This window comes from Odontesthes bonariensis, chromosome 7 (assembly GCF_027942865.1).
Source record: "Odontesthes bonariensis isolate fOdoBon6 chromosome 7, fOdoBon6.hap1, whole genome shotgun sequence".
Lineage (NCBI taxonomy): Eukaryota > Metazoa > Chordata > Actinopteri > Atheriniformes > Atherinopsidae > Odontesthes > Odontesthes bonariensis.
This window is the reverse complement of record NC_134512.1, coordinates 3,817,123-3,837,319: the sequence shown is the minus strand read 5'-3', so window position 1 is coordinate 3,837,319 and position 20,197 is coordinate 3,817,123. Positions and strand designations below refer to the sequence as shown.

Below are 20,197 nucleotides of genomic sequence, written 5' to 3'. Positions count from 1 at the left end.
CATTACACCTGGACTTTGATCAAAGCTGCAGAGAGAAACACACCGCAGGGTAGAGCGACCGGACCGGAAAAAGTTCTGACAGAGCCCAGAGCATCCCATTCAGTCGCGTCTACACAGGCTCAGTCATCTGAGAGCTGGAAACAACACTACTGGAGCTCTACAAAATGTGCACAAATGGTACTCTACTGTACTCTACAAAAGTGAAAATCAATCACACATATGTAACTGAAAACTGAACTTTTCACATTGTATGATTTCTTTGATTTAAAGGTAGGGTAGGAGATCCTGGATTTTGAGTCCAGCGAAGCTGCATTTTGAAAATACACAGGTAAAAAGTCCCAACCCTTTTCTTCACTTTCCCCCCGAAGGCACGCCTCTAGAGTACATGAACGCGCACGAGCACGACGGTGCACGAGCGCTGCATCGATCGTTGCCGTATTTAGTATTTAGTATTTAGTTTATGCTAACTATACGTTTAATAATGCTAGGTGCTAGCCAAGCTGGCTCTAGTTTAGCTTCCTGCCAAGCTTCGTTCACGGAGCAGGGTACGTGCACAGGGGGAAGGAGGGGGAGGGGGAGGGAGGAGGGGGAGGGGGAGGGGGAGGGAGGAGCAGATTGCAGTTTGATAGACGGCATCAGTATCCAATCATTGTGAACGGTCCGTTCACAATGATTGGATACTGTTTTTCCTAGATTGTACGTTCTAGAGGCCACTAAAAAATGTCATATTTGTGTCAAAACTTTTAATTAATTGGTTGGTGTGAGGGTGTGAAGAGTATTTCAAGCAATATGTAAAAAAATGTTCCAGAAAAAGATCCCCTACCCCGCCTTTAAATGAGCACTGCACATTTAAAACTGAGGCGACATATCATGCATCAGCTTGTCACTGCATCAAAAGATTACATGTGTTGATCAATGAATCTGAATCATCCTGAGAAATGTTAATGAGATAGATAAGGAAATGGCAGGAACCCATCAGTCCAGATGAATCCCACTCCCACGCAGCTGCCTGACCTGTGTGCTGTACTGCTGGCGGGTGGGTGGCACATCGTAGATGTCCTGCTGAGTAGGAGGTTGATGTCTGGGCGGGACGTCATACTCGTCCTGGTCTGCTTTCACCGTGTCGTAGACATAAATCTGTCCAACACGAGTCGGAACGATCACCTTGACAAAGAAGCCCAGAAACAGGAAAGGCAGGTTGGAAACAAGAAAAAGTATCAACAGGATCTATGATTACACTACAAACATCAGTCTGAGGGGCAGAGGATGGACATTAACACAACCAGATACATTTTATATTGATATTAACCTTGTAGCACCCACAGTTGCAGATATGCAACAAGCTTTTTATTTATTTACATTATTTATTTACATTATATTTTTTTTTACATTACATCATTTGATTTTTTGAATTTACATACATTATTTACATTCATGTGTAATATTTTTTGACGTTACATTTTATGTGCCGACAGTTGTCACAGCATCATTTTCTTGGCTCAGTGAATTACACTCTGCTTTGCGGTGGTCTGTTCTAGTTCGTTCTGGTCTCTTTGGTGCTGTCTGCTTTGTCCACCTTTCACAACGGTAATGGGAGGTCAGCTCTCCAAATTGTATTATTATGATTATTTTTTTGCATTTTTTTTATTAGCTTCATGTGCACATTTTTTATTTACATTACATTTTTATTTACATTACATATGTGCTTCACTTTTTCACAACAAAGATCTGTGAAATCTGTTTGATTTGTTGTTGAATGGAAAGTTTATGATGGTTGCGTTCCGCACTTTGTATTAAGAATGTTCAATAAAGGTCTATTATATACATTTTATTGTGGTAGCAGCAGTTACTGGTGAACTTTCACTATACCTTTTTTTGCCAAACGATCTGCAGAGGATGACTTGGTTTTGTGAACAAAATTCAGGAAAGCCCACAGTTGCAAATATGCAACATTGCCTAAAATGATCAAAAATAGCCCAATTCCAAAAAATATTGGTTTATTCCCACCCAAAAAGATGCAAGAAGCGACAAAATGATTTTTTTCAATGATTATTCATATGCTTGGGTGCTACAAGGTTAACAGCTGGAGAAAAGCTTTACATATATATATATGTACAGTAAACCGATCAAAGACCAAACTCCTTATTTCTCATGACACCCAAAGGCTTTTCAGGAATGACAGGTGTGACAGTGGCAGCCTACAGGCTTACGGTGAGAAACGAAGTCACTGCGGTCTCTTTCATCAGACGCAGGGGGAAAGAAAGCTTTTCTCATTTTTGAATGAAAATGTATTGTGTTGACAGTGACTGAACAGAGACTAAAGGTTGCTCATTTTCATTCCGACATGGCGCTGACACAGACACACACAGGGCCAATAAAAACAGAGCAGGGCCCCAGTCGCAGATGTCGTGAGAACTGGGCTGCCCTATTGTGTGCCTGTTTAAACTCTGTGTTATATGGTTTGAGTGCAAAGTCAACTGGTTAGTCTGGGAAACCACAACCCAACAAACCTAACCCACTTAGTGTCCTTACATCGTCCTGTCCTCACCAGACAATACGAAAACAAACATGCAGCCAGATGCTAACCACCACAACTGCAGCCTGAGTTTCTCTCATTTACCATTTTGGCCACTAATTTGCTTCATTACTGACAAAGGTAGGAGTTCTAACTAAAAATATTGAGCCTGCTATGAACACCACATATTAGCTCTTTTAGGGAGAACATTTTTAGGGAATAAATACAAAAGTATTTGTCATGAACTAGTGATTGTAGACTAAATGCATTCAAAAAATAAAATAAAAAAATTACATTTTTTTAAACTGATCTTGTTGCTAAGATATCTTATTAGCATAAAATGACCAGTTGATGATGGTGCTGTTTCATTAACCTTCTTACAGAGGGTTTTCCCAGGAAGCTGTGGCCTCATCTCTCACTGAACTCAGAGAAAGCTGATTTCCTTCTTCTCACCTGAGCAGACATAGTTTCCTCTTACACTGATGCATGTTTAGATAGAGACATCCATTAAGTTAGATCAGCTGCAGTCCTGATTAACGGATACTCCCTGATCTCCCCGGCTGTCAGAGGTGTGTTGTGACACAGGCATACACAGATAATAAAATCATCTATTTGACATCACTGTGTGCACACTCGCCTTCTGCCTGTAACTCAGAATGCTGTCTCTCATTTAATTTTCAAACAAAAACTGATTTTACTTCCTCCAGGAATTATTTCCCCAGGAGTTCTACTGAGAACTAATTCCTAAACAGTGGTAGGTCGTTGCTTTGCATGTGTATTCATTCAATCATGCAATTCTCTGTGTCTCCCCACCACACACGCATGCATACTAGGGCTAACGATATGGACAAAATTTCACATCTCGATATTAATGCCAGATATCTCGATATATAGATACAATATGACTGTGGGTTGAGTGAAAACTAAGCATTTTTCTGAAAAATAAAAACATAAAACAAAAGAAGGACGTCTGCATCCATCGGGTCTTGAGTTATAATAATAATAATACATTTAATTTTAAAAAAAGCGCCTTTCTCAACACTCAAGGACACTTTACAACATATTAAAAACACAATAAATAAAATAACAAGCGTTAAAATGATGTTTGCGACTGCCTGAGCTGCACATGCAGGGAAAATCTATATCGTTGAATTTGCGATATTAATATCTTGAATGTTCATATCTAGATATTGATACGATAACGGTATATCGGTCAGCCCTAATGCATACGCACACACACGCATGCACACACCCACCACACACGCATGCACAGGTAAACAGCCTGTTCCTCATTGTCAAAAGGTTTTCATTAGGATTGACAACACTTGGTTTATAGCCAGATGTCGTCTCTCTCTCTCTCTCTCTCTCTCTCTCTCTCTCTCTCTCTCTCTCCTCTCTCTCTCTCTCTCTCCTCTCTCTCTCTCTCCTCTCTCTCTCTCCTCTCTCTCTCTCTCTCTCTCTCTCTCTCTCTCTCTCTCTCTCTCTCTCTCTCTCTCTCTCTCTCTCTCTCTCTCTCTCTCTCACACACACACACACACGTCTGATAAACAACCGATGTTATTGATCACTTGTCTGTTTGAACCCTAAAGAAGAAAACCCATCTACACACTAATGCTAAGTGGATGTGTGCGTGTGTGTGTGTGTGTGTGTGTGTGTGTGTATGTATGTGTATGTGCGTGTATATGTGTGTGTGTGTGTGTGTGTGTGCGTGTATGTTTGTATGTGTGTGTGTGTGTGTCTGTGTGTGTCTGTGTGTGTGTGTGTGTGTGTATAAGGTCCAGCAGCAGTAATTGCCAGCTGAGCCTTTTAATCCCATTCAGAGATCAAGGCCATAGATCAATTGTCATCCTGACAGAAACATCCTACTCCCTGTGTGTAAAAGCGTGTGTGTGTGTCAATATTATAACATACATTTGTGCTATCTTATTTAGACTAGAAGTGTTGAATCAACTTGAGTCCTCCTCTGGTTTTCCCTGCAGTTCCCAGCTGCTGCACTGAGTGGGTTTTCACCAGGAGCCAAAGGAACCAGAGAAAAGTGCTGAAGCTGCAGCTTCTGCTCTCTGACCACGTACGGGTACTCGTCACTGCTTCCACTCCAGTTATGTTTAACACAGTGCTCTGTGTTGGTTAGGTGAGACCTGGTGTCCTCAGGTGAGAAATCATCACCTTTTCTCAAGTTGATAACAACTGCACAGTTACTGTGGTACAATTAAACCCTTACACTGAGTATTCAATAATGTTCAACATATAGAAGAGTGAGCTCCTCAGCTGACAGATATGTGACCGACTGCCACCATTTTAACAAATTCACAAAGCCATTAGTATCACGTGCTAATGGCTTCATTAAACACTATGTGTGGAAGTGCTTGGATCCAGCAGAAATGACACAGGCTTTTTGTCACTGCAGCCTGGTGGCTTATGTAACTTGGTAAAGATTTAGAGAACTGCAGATGTTTTACCCTACTTTTTGATAGCTGCTTCAAAACATGGTGGTTGTCTTGTTTGTGAAAGGAGCTGTTTGTCCTAACCACAGAGCTATACAAAACTGACACCTCTCTGTGATACTTTCATATAATGAGGTCACAAGTATCTGGTCAATAGCTACAAACTGGTGACCCACATACAGGTAATACAAAGGAGCAGGTTTTTTTGATGAAGTATGATGAAACATTTGAGAATTGAGAAATTTGGGTCAAGGCTGGGTCACAGGATACAGTCAGTGGGGTTACATGGCACTGAAAGGATCGGATTATTGGCTAAATTACAATAAGACTGAGTTATTAAGTTCATGTAGGCACCTTAATCTGACAAGAAATTGGATCGGATCGGATTCAGACCCCGAGATAACTGGGCTGAAAGTCACTCTAAACCTGCTTGTAGACGCTGAAGCTCGTGGTGAATCAGACTTTGCGTTCTGCGCATGCTCCAGATTTTTCCCCGGGGTCGTGACCCGGAAGTGAAAGGAGACGATATTCCTGTTGTTGCCGTCAGAAACAAACAAACAACGCGATGGAGAATGCTCCGTTGGGCATCGCGTTTGTGCAACAAGCAGCTCATCACAGACCAAATGTAGAGGGACGTAGCTTCATCTTCCTCTTCGTTCTCCATCTTTCTCCAACGCCTGAGTTTGTTGTTGTTGTTGTTGTTGGTGAAGAGGTCAACAGGAAGTGGCTCTATTAGCAATAGTTGGAATGGGTACAGCGCCACCTATCATATCGGAGTATGACACGCTTTGTGCCTCTGATCCCGTTCATTCACCGCCATATATCCAGCTGCAGCTAATAATAATAATAATAATACATTTTATTTGTAGTGCCCTTTATATCAGAGATCTCAAAGGGCAGCTGCCATCTTCTGTGTTCCTTTGGCATTTAAGGGCACACTAGAACACTTGTAGGTGTATATGGTGCCCACATTATGTCCGGAGGAATTGCATTCCCGATACCAACGGTACCTAGAAAAACGGGTACAGTGGAAACCGCTTATAGTGATCACGTTGGTCCAGAGCCAATTTGAACACTATAAGCTAAGTATTATTTTTATTTTTTTGCTATTTTATTTTTTACTCCCTTGATTCCTTTCTGGACGTCTGCTTCTGCCCTATGCTTCTGCCTCGCTAGCTAATGTAACGAGTTGACACCGGGCAGCAAGCCGAGATGGTGCGGCAAAGCTTGGCATTCCTCAGCTACCTTGTGTAGTCTAATTAAGCAACGAGAGACAGTCATGAATGCAAACGACGGAGAAAGAAAACGACGGCGCCCGGGAAAAGCACCTGAGGAATGCCAAGCTTCGCCACAGCATCTCGTTGGCTCGTTTTTGGTAATTTGTCATACGCCTCGAGGAGACTACATTTTTCATTCAGAGAAAATGACTTCCTTTTTCCAGCCATGATTCGCGCGTAGGGGTGGGCGATATGGAAAAAATGTTGTATCACGATTTTTTTGCATAAAATCACGATTTCGATTTTTTATCACGATCTTCCATCCAAAAAAAAAAAAAAAGACCAATTACAGTAGAGTTAAGTCGACATGTTGAACCACAGAAGAGCTAAGGAGTAAAAGAAAGAATTTGGCAGTCAACACATTGTAATTCAACTGTAACCCAATTCAAGATGAAAAATAATGATCTAATTAATGACATCTGACACAGTGAGAGTGAAGCAACCGGAAATAGAAAAACGAACCACTGATGACGACTTGACTCCACCTCATGATGCCATTTAGCAACAGATGAGCAACGCTGCATGTTCATTTACTGCAGCCACAGTCACGCACTGCCATCACCAGAGCGCCCTAAAGGAATACTTTTCAACTGTGTAATGTTTGTCACGGTCGCGGTGCATCCCTTTTCTCTTGCACCATAGTTAGCTTAGGAGCTAGCGGTTTCCTCATCCGACCCGAGAGTGCTGCTGCTGGCCGTGAGTTTCTCCCGTGCGCCGCTATGGATGTGCTGTGGATGGTGCCGCTGCTGCTGTTCCCATTCCTGATGTGGACCAGCAGCAGTGGGTTAGGGTAGAAGAAAACCCGAACCAATTCCAAATTACAGAGGTGGATTTCCTCTTCTTCACCAGCTCGTCGGCTGCCGCATCGGCGGGAACCAGCATTAAAAAAATCATTGCGCTGATTGGCAAAGGCGATCTATACGGTTTCTTTAATTTGGTAGATCGCCTGCGATTCTCCACTCTTCCTCGCCAGTCACAATTTTATATCGTCAGATCGCGCACCCCTATTCGCGCGCTTGCTGCCCGGTGTCAACTCGTTACGTTAGCTAGCGAGGCAGAAGCATAGGGCAGAAAGGAATCAAGGGAGTAAAAAATAAAATAGCTACAAGTTTTAAAATTATTTTTGCACATGTTTACATTCATAAAATGGCCAAAAATTAACATTATAAGCGGATTTCTTGATTACTATAAACAAATTATTTAAACAGCATTTGTATAGAAATGATTCTGTCCCAAGCCTTTTGATCTATATAAGCGGTTGATTACTATATCCGTGACCACTATAAGCGGTTTCCACTGTACTATCATGTTTTCAGAATTGTGGCATCGACTTGGTACCGAAGTATTGGTTCTCGTGACATCCCAAGTGATACACAGCCCTTCTTGCAGACTCAGTGTGAGCACTTTGCTTTCTTTCATGTAGCTTCATCATAGTAATTAACTACCTGGAATAAAAAACCTCAAGGGCCAAAGAGAAACTACATTTTCCTACAGACTAAGAGCCTTTGGAGGCACCCAGAGTATCAAGGTATAGATCGGAGATACTCATTGTGCGGCTCGCGAGCCACATGCGGCTCCTCAAGCTTTAATTGGTGGCTCGCACTCGCATAGTAGCTTATAACAATATGGTAACAATAACAATACATTTTTTCAAATAACATACAGTAAATACTGCACATAATTAAGTATTTTTATTGAGTTTGCGTTTTTGTAGTATTAAGTATGTTTATTAAGTATTAATTAAGGTTTAATGGTGTTTCCTAAAGGGGGCTCTGTTAAACCTGGCAACACAGCCCGCTTAAACCACCATCACACTTGACCGCAGTGCATGCTAGCTTCTTTAGCCAGCGCGAGATGCAGGCACAATGGATCGGTTTTTATTGAAAAAAGGGCATAAACCAAACGAAAATCAGCATGAAGACGCCAGAGAGGGGACGAGCAGGCAAACGTCGGGTGTACCGCAAGATGCAGGCGCAATGGATCGGTTTTTAATTAAAAAAGGGCAAAAACCAGCACAAAAACCATGCTCATCTTGAATGTCTCACTATGATTACAACAACAAACTACAAATACAACATGAAGAAAGTCAAGGACATGCCTGCCAGCTTCCACTCATCCCAGTATTAAGGCAAATATGGTCTTAATTGAAAATGTATTGGCTGTGTTGTTTCTTTTTTTGTGGGATGTAGAAATGCATATTTGCAAAAGGGGATGTTGTCATAAAAGTGGCTCTTCCCCTTGATTTTGCTCTGCCAATGTGGCTCTTGTGAAAAAAATAGTGAGTATCACTGGTATAGATGATCTCCCCCCAGACTGTCCCTGCTCAGTCAGTAGTACTTTCTGAAAGTCTTTAAGCACAACATTCAGACTAAGCCTGCTTCAGTGAGGGGGCTGCAACAAAGAGAGAGTGACATATAGAGTAAATGTGAAGAGGGAGCCTTTAACTTCCTGCAAAAAAAGTCATGTTCCAGTTCATTTTAGCCAAACTAGACCTGTGTTAAATAAGTCTGGCCTTCAAATAAATACCTTGATTTTGATTTTCTAACTTTGATAAGCTCAATACTAGGGATGGGAATCGAGAACCAGTTCCAACATGGCGTCGAGGCAGAAGCGCTCCAAAGTTTGGTTATATTTCACCAAAAAGGACAATACTAGGGCCAGTTGCAGAACTCGTGCAGAGCTTTGATCATATCAAAGGGGGGAAATACCTCCAACATGCCGAAACATTTGACCACACAGCATGCAATTACTTTGCACGGATGTAAAGTCTTTGACACGCTGCTAAGCCATGGCGGCGACTCTCGCGGGGGAGCCTGTGGCACAGCGTCTTCCGTCTCAAAGGTCACAGGTAACGCAGGGATCTCAAGTTTCACACATTTAACGTCACGCACTCCCGCCACATATTGTATTTCTCACGCTGAAAAAAAATATATAATATAAATTTCTCTGGCGCGCCGCTATCGCTATGGAAACGGCAGGAAACAAGCACGTCTCCCATGAGTCTGAGCAGAGCAGTTATTAACAACAACACTAATAATAATATTATTAATGAAAGACCCCCATTCCTGCAGCCGATCCAACCAGCCCGCCCAACGGTGTGTATGTGTGTGGGGGGTCACTCTTGCCTGCATTCAAAACTAAACTAACATTTAGTTGAGGAGGACTGCAGTCATCCTGACTGAACGCGAGCGAGCAATGGATAAAAAGTGATTAGAAAGCGTACTTTTCAATCAGCCTGTCCTGACATGCCGCGAGCGATGTCGCTCTGTCCAGCAATGACGCCGTCCCTTTATAAAATCGCCCGCGCTGTCTCTATTTAGACGACATTTCGCGGCGGCGGCCCGCCCCTAAACACTTTTTATTGGTTGAAATGAACACGCTGCTTCCTGTTGACAAGCTAGTTAGCAACAGGTCAGCATCACTCAGGGAATAATGGATGAGGAGAAGCTGATCTGCACCGTGGAACAGCACTCAATGGTTTATGACCCCAAACACCCGTACCACAAAGATCTGAATCGAAGGGAGGCCGCATGGGCGGTAATCGCCAGAGAACTCGGTGTTTCAAGTGAGTACGTTCTGAACCAATAGAATCACTCCCGACAAAGGCTAAAGAGGCAGGCTAAAGAGGCAGCCTCTCCGCAGGCTCAGAAGCAGCCTCTCGGCAGGCCCAGAGGCAGGCTAAAGAGGCAGGCTAGTTAGGTAGCCTCTCCGCAGGCTCAGAGGCAGGCTACAGAGGCAGCCTCTCCGCAGGCTCAGAAGCAGGCTCAGAGGCAGGCTTCAGAGGCAGGCTAAAGAGGCAGGCTTCAGAGGCAAGATCAGAGGCAGGCTAAAGGGGTAGGATCAGAGGCAGGCTACAGAGGCAGGCTCAGAGGCAGCCTCTCGGCAGTCTCAGAGGCAGGCTCAGAGGCAGGCTTCAGAGGCAAGATCAGAGGCAGGCTAAAGGGGTAGGATCAGAGGCAGGTTCAGAGGCAGGCTAAAGGCTGATTCATACTCGGCGCAAACGCGCAACTGTTCTGGCTCGAGAACCATTAATGACGTCATCGAAAGCGCCAGCCCCTTCACAGTTCCTTCAGCTCATAAGCGCAGTTTGCACCGAGTATGCGTCACATTTGCAGTTCTCTCCAGACCAGCGAGCGTCAGAAAGAAAGCATACACAATGCCACCTGTGGTGTCACGTCAGCAGAGGCTGGCACATCTGATGCGGAATGAATTTACTCTGGGTGTAGAACTGTTTTCCCATCCCTACTCAACGCACAAGACAACTCTCGGAACATTTCACAGTTCATGTGCAGCTTTGCTTCTTACGTCTGACACAGAAACTTGGCCTGAGGAAGGCCATATACTTTCACATGATGTGACCTAAATATCCAAAGATAAACTCTGTGTCATGCCCTCATAAAGCAGCAGCTACTCTGACCTGCCAACATTAAAGTGCATTCTCACAGTTGAAGGAGAAATGAATGCAGATATGCACACACACTGTGGGACACTATATGTGGCACGATCTAGGATGTTTGCTTTTGTTTCCTGTTTTTCTAAACCAGAAGACATTGTCAAAAGATGACCTTTGCTCTGAGCAATGTCCCTCCCTCCTTCCCAGCAGCACCCTCCACCCTCTTCTTCTCTTAAATATCATTTTTTTCTTTCTCTGCCTGATACTAATGACAAAATGATGAACAACAAAACAGAGTGTGGGCTATAGTCAGAAACATGAATCTGGATGAAATCTCCTCCACAGTATCTGGTGCATCTCTTAAATGAGGCCCACTCTCAAATATTCAAAAGAACCACTTGAAGCACACGCAGAGAAAAACACACTTACATATGCAACTGCAGTTGAGAATATTCAACTGATGGAGACAAAAAATGGATCCTTACAGCACAGATGTGAAGTTCAAAGAGAAAGGAGGTAAAAATAGAGGGAACATAATTACAGTTGGAGGGTAGGGTGTTTTTTTGATCGGGTGGACATACTGAACTCCTTCAGATCCTGATATAAAGATCTTTCACTCTGCTCTCTACTTTGTTTGTGCCTGCTGTGGAGATAACAATTCAGAGTGGATTAAGCAGGGTGGAGAGACTAACAGTGACTTCCATAGTCACGAAGTCTGCTCATATAGACACCATTTCCACTGCCAACTGACTCCTTCCATTTAAAAATGATGCAGTACTACACACACATTTCCAATACTTTAAATGTATTTGATTGTATAAGAGTCACAGGAAGTGAACTTATTTCTATTTCAATAACAGCATTTTTATTTTATTTATGGAAATGCAGGAAAAAAAGCATTGGTGAAGTCGCACATACACAGCAGTGCAAACAGCTGACTGATGGTTTAAAACAGCAGAGCCCAGACACACTCACCCTACAATGAAAGAAGCAAGAAGATGCAGGCTTCTGAATCCCACATCATGCAGTGCTAAGACACTCTTCATGTACAAACTCAAGTAGAGAGTTGGAACAATGTCAAACTGGCAGCCACAACAAGTTCTCTGGTCATGGCCTACTTAAACTACTGCCCTCTGGCACATGTTAGACAACAACACAATAAGAAACCCTACAGGAAGTTTCAACTTCACTGCTCAATGTTTTTGTAATAGTTGTACCTTCTTGGGTATTGATAGCCGTACAAACGCTCTTCCCTGCAGGTCTTCCTGTTTTTCAATGTGCCACACGCCTAACACATGACAAAAGCATCAAAGGGCACGGTGCCAGCTCTTGTGACATCAGTTTTAGTGTGTTGTGTTGTATGGGACAGTGGGATCGGCAAACATAAACCAAACATGACATGGAAGTCGAACTCTGTTGACCTTTGAGCAATTTTTGCCGCTAAGGCCATTCATATTCTCAATCAAGTAAAATAACTTTAATCTCAAAATAACAACAAAAAAGTCATAATAACCAGGCTGCACAGTGTGTGTGGTGGTTTATGTTGTTCTTTCTCAAAAAAGAGAACTTGAAGGATTAAAAACAGACAAGAGCAGCTATCACAAGAAAGAATGAATGAGAATGTCGGAGCTGTCTAAACCATGCCAGCTATGTAGGGCATGTGGTCATTCACACACAGACACACAGAAACCGAGCAGCGGTGCAGGGTTACAACGGATTAGTGTGGGTGGAGGGTGGGGGCAGTGATAATTCACTCCTGCCATAACACGCCATATTGTTTGCTGTTTTTCGAGACTGTGTGTTCATATGACGTGCAGACAAAGAGACACAAAACTCTGTTTATGTGCACATTATTCAAATATCTTAACTGCAAGGTGCTATGTGACAAAAGACTGCTGAGTGTCTCGTCCCACGCACTCCAACTTCAGCATCAATAGCCGCATTCGCACCGTAGGAACCTTTGGCAGTTCCTATAACCTTTTAAGGAATGGGGCCGTTTTCTCCCGCATTCGCACATACAGGAACTCCGGACCATCTCCCTCAGTTCCTGTAACCATTTCAGCTCCTTCTCCGAGGCTGGGTCTGTTCTGGGTTCTATAGGAATACATCTGACGGAGGTGTTTGGTGGTTGGTAGCTCCGCCCCTTGTCATGTTGTCAGGCTGAAATGTTTCCTCATACGACATGGACACAACCTTGGCGTGTTTAATAAGTTAAACCTCCACGTGGTCTCCTTTGTCTGCGGTGCTCTGCTCTCCTTCCTTCATGAAACCAAGAAGTATGGCCTGCGCTCCATCCTTCGTCTCCTGACTCTCTCTGTGAGCTCTTCCAGCCTCCATGTTAGATGCCCGATGTGATCGTCCATGATTAATATCACCATCATGCAGACCATGGACACGGTGGCCTCCCCGCTCTCCATGTTAGCTTCTTGGTGGTGTTTTCTTCTTCTCTCCTTACTTTTCGCGGGTTTTGTTTTGTTTTGTTTTGTTGTTGAATGTGGCGCTAAAGTAACACGTCGCTGTCGCAGACGGCTGCGCCGCATCAGTCCCGACCTGGTCCCAACTCATGTGCGAATGCAGACTGAAACAGTTCCGGTGGGGAAGGACAGTTATCAGAACGAAATTCGAGGAGGACCGTTCTTAGAACGGCTCTGTCCGAAAGCGGCTTTTGACTCCAGCTTATGGGAGTTGTCTTTCTTTTCTTTGCAGTCCTGGTGAGGGTTAGGGTCATCTGCTGATGATTCTGGTTGGTGACAGTAAAGCCTGATTTATACTCGGAAACCAGGTCGTCTGCGTGTGTGTCGCAGTTAACGCAGACACTACGCAGACACTCTGGTGCACCTCCTCAAAATTGTAACTCACCGCAGACAGTGCCGCAGACGTCGCCGCAGGGAGGAGAGAAAGGAGGCCTCTGATTGGTCAACTCTACATCCGCTCTACACTATGCGTATTTCCGGTTTGCTAACCGGCTGACGCTAACCGTGCTAACCGTGACGATTCTTTCGCCTCTCTGCCAGCTCCAGTAGTAGCAATATTTCTTCTATTTCTAGATCGATCAGCTGCATCTCAATCAAAGTGCGCATTCGTCCAGTAGCCATTGTTGTTGAATGACCTCCGTAACCGTAACACCCACAATCCTAGCTTGTTCGTGATTGTCCCTCTTGCGTTGTGGCGTGGGATTAACATAGCGCAGACAGCGCTTCAAGGCATAAATCAAAAATAACTGCGTCATGTCTGCGACAAGCTCACTGCGACACACTGCTGCGAAGTCCCAATACAGGGTGGTGGAAGAACAGTCCATCCATCAGACCTCCCACATCGCAGAAGTAGTTGAATGACTTCAGGGAAATTCACAGAAAACCGCTTTGGAATTTGATTGATTCAAAACCTTTTGTTGGTACAGTGATCACAGCAGACACAATCAACACCAACAACAGTAAAAATAATAATAACATCCTCCTGTTAATCCACTGATTGATACACTATTTTGCCAAAAGTATTCACTCACCCATCCAAATAACTAAATTAATCTGTTCCAGTCACTTCCATGACCACAAGTGTATAAATTCAAGCACCTGGGCATGCAGACTGCTTCTACAAACATCTGTGAAAGAACGGCTCGCTCTCAGGAGCTCAGTGAATTCCAGCATGGTACCATGATAGGATGCCACCTGTGCAACAAGTCCAGTGGTGAAATTTCCTCTCTACTAAATATTCCACAGTCAGCTGTCAGTGGTGTTATAACAAAGTGGAACTGATTGGGAACGACAGCAGCTCAGCCACGAAGTGGTCGGCCACGTAAAATGACAGAGCGGGGTCAGAGGATGCTGAGGGGCATAGTGCTCAGAGGTCGCCAACTTTCTGCAGTCAGTCGCTACAGACCTCCAAACTTCATGTGGCCTTCGGATTAGCTCAAGAACAGTGCGTAGGGGCGGTTTGTGGCGTAGTGGGTACAGCAGGCGCCCCATGTACAGAGGCTATAGTCCTCGTGCAGCTTGCCCCAGTTCGAATCCCGCATCGGACGGCCCTTTGCTGCGTGTTATTTCCCTCTCTCTGCCCCTTGCTTCCTGTCTCTCTTCACTGTCCTATAATAAAGGCATAAAAAGCCCACCAAAAAAACAAAAAAAAAAACAGTGCGTAGAGAGCTTCATGGAATGGGTTTCCATGGCCGAGCAGCTGCATCCAAGCCATACATCACCAAGTGCAATGCAAAGCGTTGGATGCAGCGGTGTAAAGCACGCCGCCACTGGACTCTAGAGCAGTGGAGACGCCTTCTCTGGAGGGACCAATCACGCTTCTCCATCTGCCAATCTGATGGAGGAGTCTGGGTTTGGTGGTTGCCAGGGGAACGGTACTTGTCTGACTGTAAAGTTAGGTGGAGGGGGGATTATGGTGTGGGGTTGTTCTTCAGGAGCTGGGCTTGGCCCCTTAGTTCCAGTGAAAGGAACTCTGAATGCTTCAGCATACGAAGAGATTTTGGACCATTTCATGCTCCCAACTTTGTGGAAACAGTTTGGGGATGGCCCCTTCCTGTTCCAACATGACTGCGCACCAGTGAACAAAGCAAGGTCCATAAAGACATGGATGAGCCAGTTTGGTGTGGAAGAACTTGATTGGCCTGCACAGAGTCCTGACCTCAACCCGATAGAACACCTTTGGGATGAATTAGAGCGGAGACTGTGAGCCAGGATTAAGAATGGGATGTTACTTACGTTCATATGCGTGTAAAGGCAGATGAGCCAATACTTTTGGCAGTATAGTGTATTTTTCGGACACAAAGGGTCAAATGGACTCAGATTCATTAGCCGCTTTCGGACTGTAGGAACCTTTGGCAGTTCTAATAACCTTTTAATCCGCGGGGCCGTTTTCTCCCGTGTTCGGACATACAAGAACTCGGGGCTTTCTCCCTTAGTTCCTATAACTATTTAGCTCCTTCTCCGAGGCTGGGTCTTTTCATGGTTCTATAGAACGATCTGAGGAGGTGTGTGGTGGTCGGTAGCTACGCCCCATGTCATGCTATCACGGCTGAAATGTTTCCTCATACACAGACACAACCGGTGGGTGTTTAATAAGTTAAACTTACACTGGTCTCATTTGTCTGCAGCGCTGCTCTCCTTTCTTCCTTCATGAAATGAAAAAGTATTGTCTCCTGACTCTCTCTGATGTGATTGTCCATGATTAATATCACCATCATGCAGACCGTAAACACAGTGGCCTCCCCGCTCTCCATATTAGCTTCTTGGTGGTGTTTTTTCTACTCTCATTACTTTTACCGTTTTGTTTTGTGTTTGAATGTAGCGCTAAACGGCTAACAGCTAACACGTCACTGAAGCAGACGTCTGCGCGCGGCGCATCAGTCCCTATCAGGTCCCGACTCATGTGCGAATGCAGACTGAAACAGTTCCGCTGGGGAAGGATAGTTATCAGAACGAAATTCGAGGAGGGTAGTTCTGATAACTACTTTCTTACAACGGTCTGTCCGAAAGCGGCTATTGTCCCTGAATACAATGCAGGTTAGAAATGTGAACATGTGGATGGTGACAATCCGACATAATTTATGGTGAATCAATTAAAACAAAACTAAAGAAATAAAAAAAGAAAAGAACAAATCATGAAAAGCTGCAAAATTTTGGTGCAGTGGGTGTCGCATTACCAATTTAAATACTGTCCTTCCAGAATTTTGCTGCTGAATAGGGAAATTTTCATGAATACATAAGCAACAGTGCCTCATACAAAGGTCACTGTGTCCACACCTTTCAGGTGTAACAATTTGTGTTGTGCCTTTTGGTAAATACTGATCATAAAGATATGATGCCTAAACATATGAGGAGAAAAGAAAGGAGATAGAACGATAAAAAAGAACATCCAGCTGCTGCGTGTGTGTAGGAGAATAAAACACACAACAGCTACGAGCAGGACCATCAGGAGCACCTGCAAAAGGATTAAAGAAGAAAAGCACGAACAAAAAGAAAGAAAGAAACATGGAAACTTAACTATGCTCACTGAATATTATTAAAGCTGCCGTCGGCAGGTTTTCAAAATTCCGAGTCTAAAGTCGGAAAATTCGAACTGATACAACTTTCAGGTCCATCCCCCAAACTCCTCCCCCTCTGTGGACGAGGTTGTGCACGTGAGTTCACACCAGTGTGAGCGCACACAAGCTGGGGGCAGACTCACGCTCAGCATGGAAGACGTAGTTGGTGACTGTTCTGCTCAGATAATAGATAAATAATAAACCTAACGTGATTGGTTAAAAACAGCCGGGAGCGCTCGATTTTTGCAAGCATGATTACAGGCTTCAGAGGGAGCTACAGAATTCGGGATTTTTCCTAAACAGCCTGTTTAATATTCTACTTCCAGAATCCCATGACAGTTCAAGCTAATATGACTAAAAAAAGTTGCCGACGGCAGCTTTAAAGCCACAAACTGATGTGAGCATGTAAGTGAATGAGTGGGTGTGCACGCCTTTATGTGTGTGTATGTGCGTGCAAAATATATGTGTTTTTATAAAGGTTTTACATGAATTGTAGTAAATGATGGGGAAGGGGGCCGCAGCCACCCCCACTCCAGAGATCAGGAGCAGACAGGTAGGGCCCCCAGACCTTGACAACCAGCAGCCCCCATGGAGCAAGGAAGAGAAAAAACAGGCAGCCCATCGCAGGAAAGCCATGCTCTAACCCAGAGGAGCAGAGGAAGGCCCCAGGGCCATGGAGCAAAGGAGCCAGGGAACCAGGAGAGACAGCATGAGTCAAGTGCGGGACCAAGAGCCCCGTGTGCCCGAGGACCACACCTCCGCTCCAGATGAGAGCCCACCCGACCGGGTGTACGCAACACAAAGACACATACTCACACAGATACAAAGACACAGACATCCAGTTGCACACTCCCTCACTCAGAGGCCTCCAGGGGCCACGTGGCCCGATGGACAGTTCCTTCTCCCGGTCCCCCTGTCCCCCTGTTCCAGGCTAAGACCAGGAAACAGGGCTGTCGGAAGACCTCCCTCTCCCCCTCCTGCCATAACCACTGCTTGTAGATAGTCTATACTCAGTGGGGTCACATGGCACTGAAAGGATCAGATAATTGGCTAAATTACAATAAGACTGAGTTATTAAGTGCATGTAGACACCTTAATCTGACAAGAAATTGGATCGGATCAAGGTCCTCGCGATGGGAGATAACTCGGTTGAAAGTCACTCTAAACCTGCTTGTAGACGCTGAAGCACGTGGTGAATCAGACTTTGCGTTCTGCGCATGCTCCAGATTTTTTCCCGGGGTCGGGAACCGGAAGTCAAAGGAGACGATATTCCTGTTGTTGTCGCCGTCAGAAAGAAACAAACAACGCGATGGAGAATGCTCCGTTGGGCATCGAGTTTGTGCAACAAGCAGCTCATCACAGACCAAATTTAGAGGGACGTAGCTTCATCTGGCTCTGCGTTCTCCATCTTTCTCCAACGCCTGAGTTTGTTGTTGTTGTTGGTGGTGAAGAGGTCAACAGGAAGTGGCTCTATTAGCAACAGCTGGAATGGGTACAGCGCCACCTATCATACCGGGGTATGACACGCTTTGTGCCTCTGATCCGATTCATTCACCACCATATATCCAAGGAGAATTACCCTTGCTCGAAGCCTGTATTTTCGAGAAGGGGAACCGAGCCACTGAGTTTCAGATGTGAGGCCAAAGGGGAAGTGTAAAAAACACACTGGTTTGCTCGGGGTTGAGTCCAAAAGTCCAAGAGTCCATTCAGTCCATTCAGAGAGTGACATCTTTTCCACTGAAATACTAAGTCAATAAAGGTTCCACAGGTCATTATGGTGTCACAGCTTGATTCCCTCCTGGTCAGGGTGCCAGTGGTCAGTTTAAAAAAAGAATTCCATTATTAAATAGATAAAATAAATATTTCCAAAATATTTCGGTAAAATTTCAAGTATCACCATCCAGCTCCACCTTCCTCTCCAAATATGGTCACTCCTGGCCCCAAAGAGACCAAGACAGTGATGGCTGAATACTGAAGCTTTAAAACAGCAGTTCACAGACAGGTGAGTGAGGCGTGTTCCTCCAGCTTGACTGCAGCCCGGTTTAGGAAGGGTTAGACCAACACCAAATGATACTGAGCTGTTACATATGAGCTCGTGGCGGTGCTAATGGTTGCTAGTCTGCAAAGAATTCTCTCCACCTGAAAGTACTTTGGACATATGAAGGATATATCCGTACATAAGAGAGGTTAAAATGGTCCATCTTTGGATTTTTAAGGATGGCAGCACATCACCAAATTCTTGAAGATAGATGAAAGGATCACTGCAGTCACTGAAGATCATTTAACTTTTTTGGACATTTTCAGATAAATCCCCTTCAATCCAAGTTTCTGACCCAAACGCTCATGGTCATTACTTGACAAAAAAAAAAGATCTTAAACAAACTCAACATGACATTTGAAGCTGTGCTTCTGTGTGCTGCACTTTTGCAGTTGTATGGATTTGCTATTTGCTTATCTTTACTCTGAAAGATCACCTTTAATGTTTGATGTAAGCAATGAAACCGAATTTATGAAAGACAAAATACAGCACTGCTGCTACATGTCAGCTCCTTCACATCAATGAATTATGAAACAGTTGGAGACAGTCAGATGAACACAGATGAGCTCATATCTTAAGAGGTGGACCAGCACCCCCCCCCCCCCCCCCCCCCTCACACACACACACACACACACACACACACACACACACACACACACACACACACACACACACACACACACACACACACACAAAATCCAACACCTGCTGTCACTGCAGAATGAACAGTCATCCAACCACAAAATGACACTGAATTATTAACAAATGAACAATTTCACCAGACCTACAGACGCAGTCGTGTGGAGGAGGGGGTTGCATTTACTTTGATATTTCTGTGGGCAGTAAAAAGCGCCACTATTCACTGAGGCAATATGTTACAGATGTCCATGTGTCCCGATTTGATGCTATGCCTGTTGGACATTTAGTCATGTGCTCTATAACAACTCGCAGAGTTATGTTGATTCCCAGCAGAGTTTTACTTGGATTTATCCAAAAACTAAAACGATTTACACAGGCATGGCACAAAAAAATGGTAATGAGAAAATAAACGAGGAAATATATCCATTAATGAGCAAATACATATATGTGACAAAAGACAACTGTTAAAATCCATCCATCCATCCATCCATTTTCTATACCCGCTGAATCCATCGGTTTTGTCGCGGGGGGCTGGAGCCTATCCCAGCGGCCATTGGGCGAGAGGCGGGGTACACCCTGAACAGGCTGCCAGTCCATCACAGGGAAGCAGAGACAAACCAGACAAACAACCACACACTCACTCCTAAGGACAATTTTAGAGACACAACTGTCAAAATATGAATGAAAAGTTCAAAGCATTTCAATACATTTTCAGATAACTTTGCTTATTCATTTATTTAAATTACTGTTTTAAATAAATATCTTTATTGACTATATATCTTTATTGCTAAATAAATCTATATTTTTCTCAATTTCTTTCAAATTCTTTGTCAGTTATTCAACTTCATCTCTTTGTTTCT

General features: G+C 44.2%; 1 protein-coding gene across 3 annotated transcripts in view; it reads right to left on the bottom strand.

Annotated features, from left to right (window-relative positions):
* bcar1 (BCAR1 scaffold protein, Cas family member) overlaps positions 1–20,197 on the bottom strand; it is an 87,762-nt gene that overhangs the window by 10,644 nt on the left and 56,921 nt on the right. For all 3 annotated transcript variants that reach the window (XM_075469274.1, XM_075469275.1, XM_075469276.1), the window contains one exon: positions 1,015–1,164. In XM_075469274.1, the coding sequence (XP_075325389.1) occupies positions 1,015–1,164 (150 nt within the window). The remainder of the gene's footprint in view (positions 1–1,014; positions 1,165–20,197) is intronic.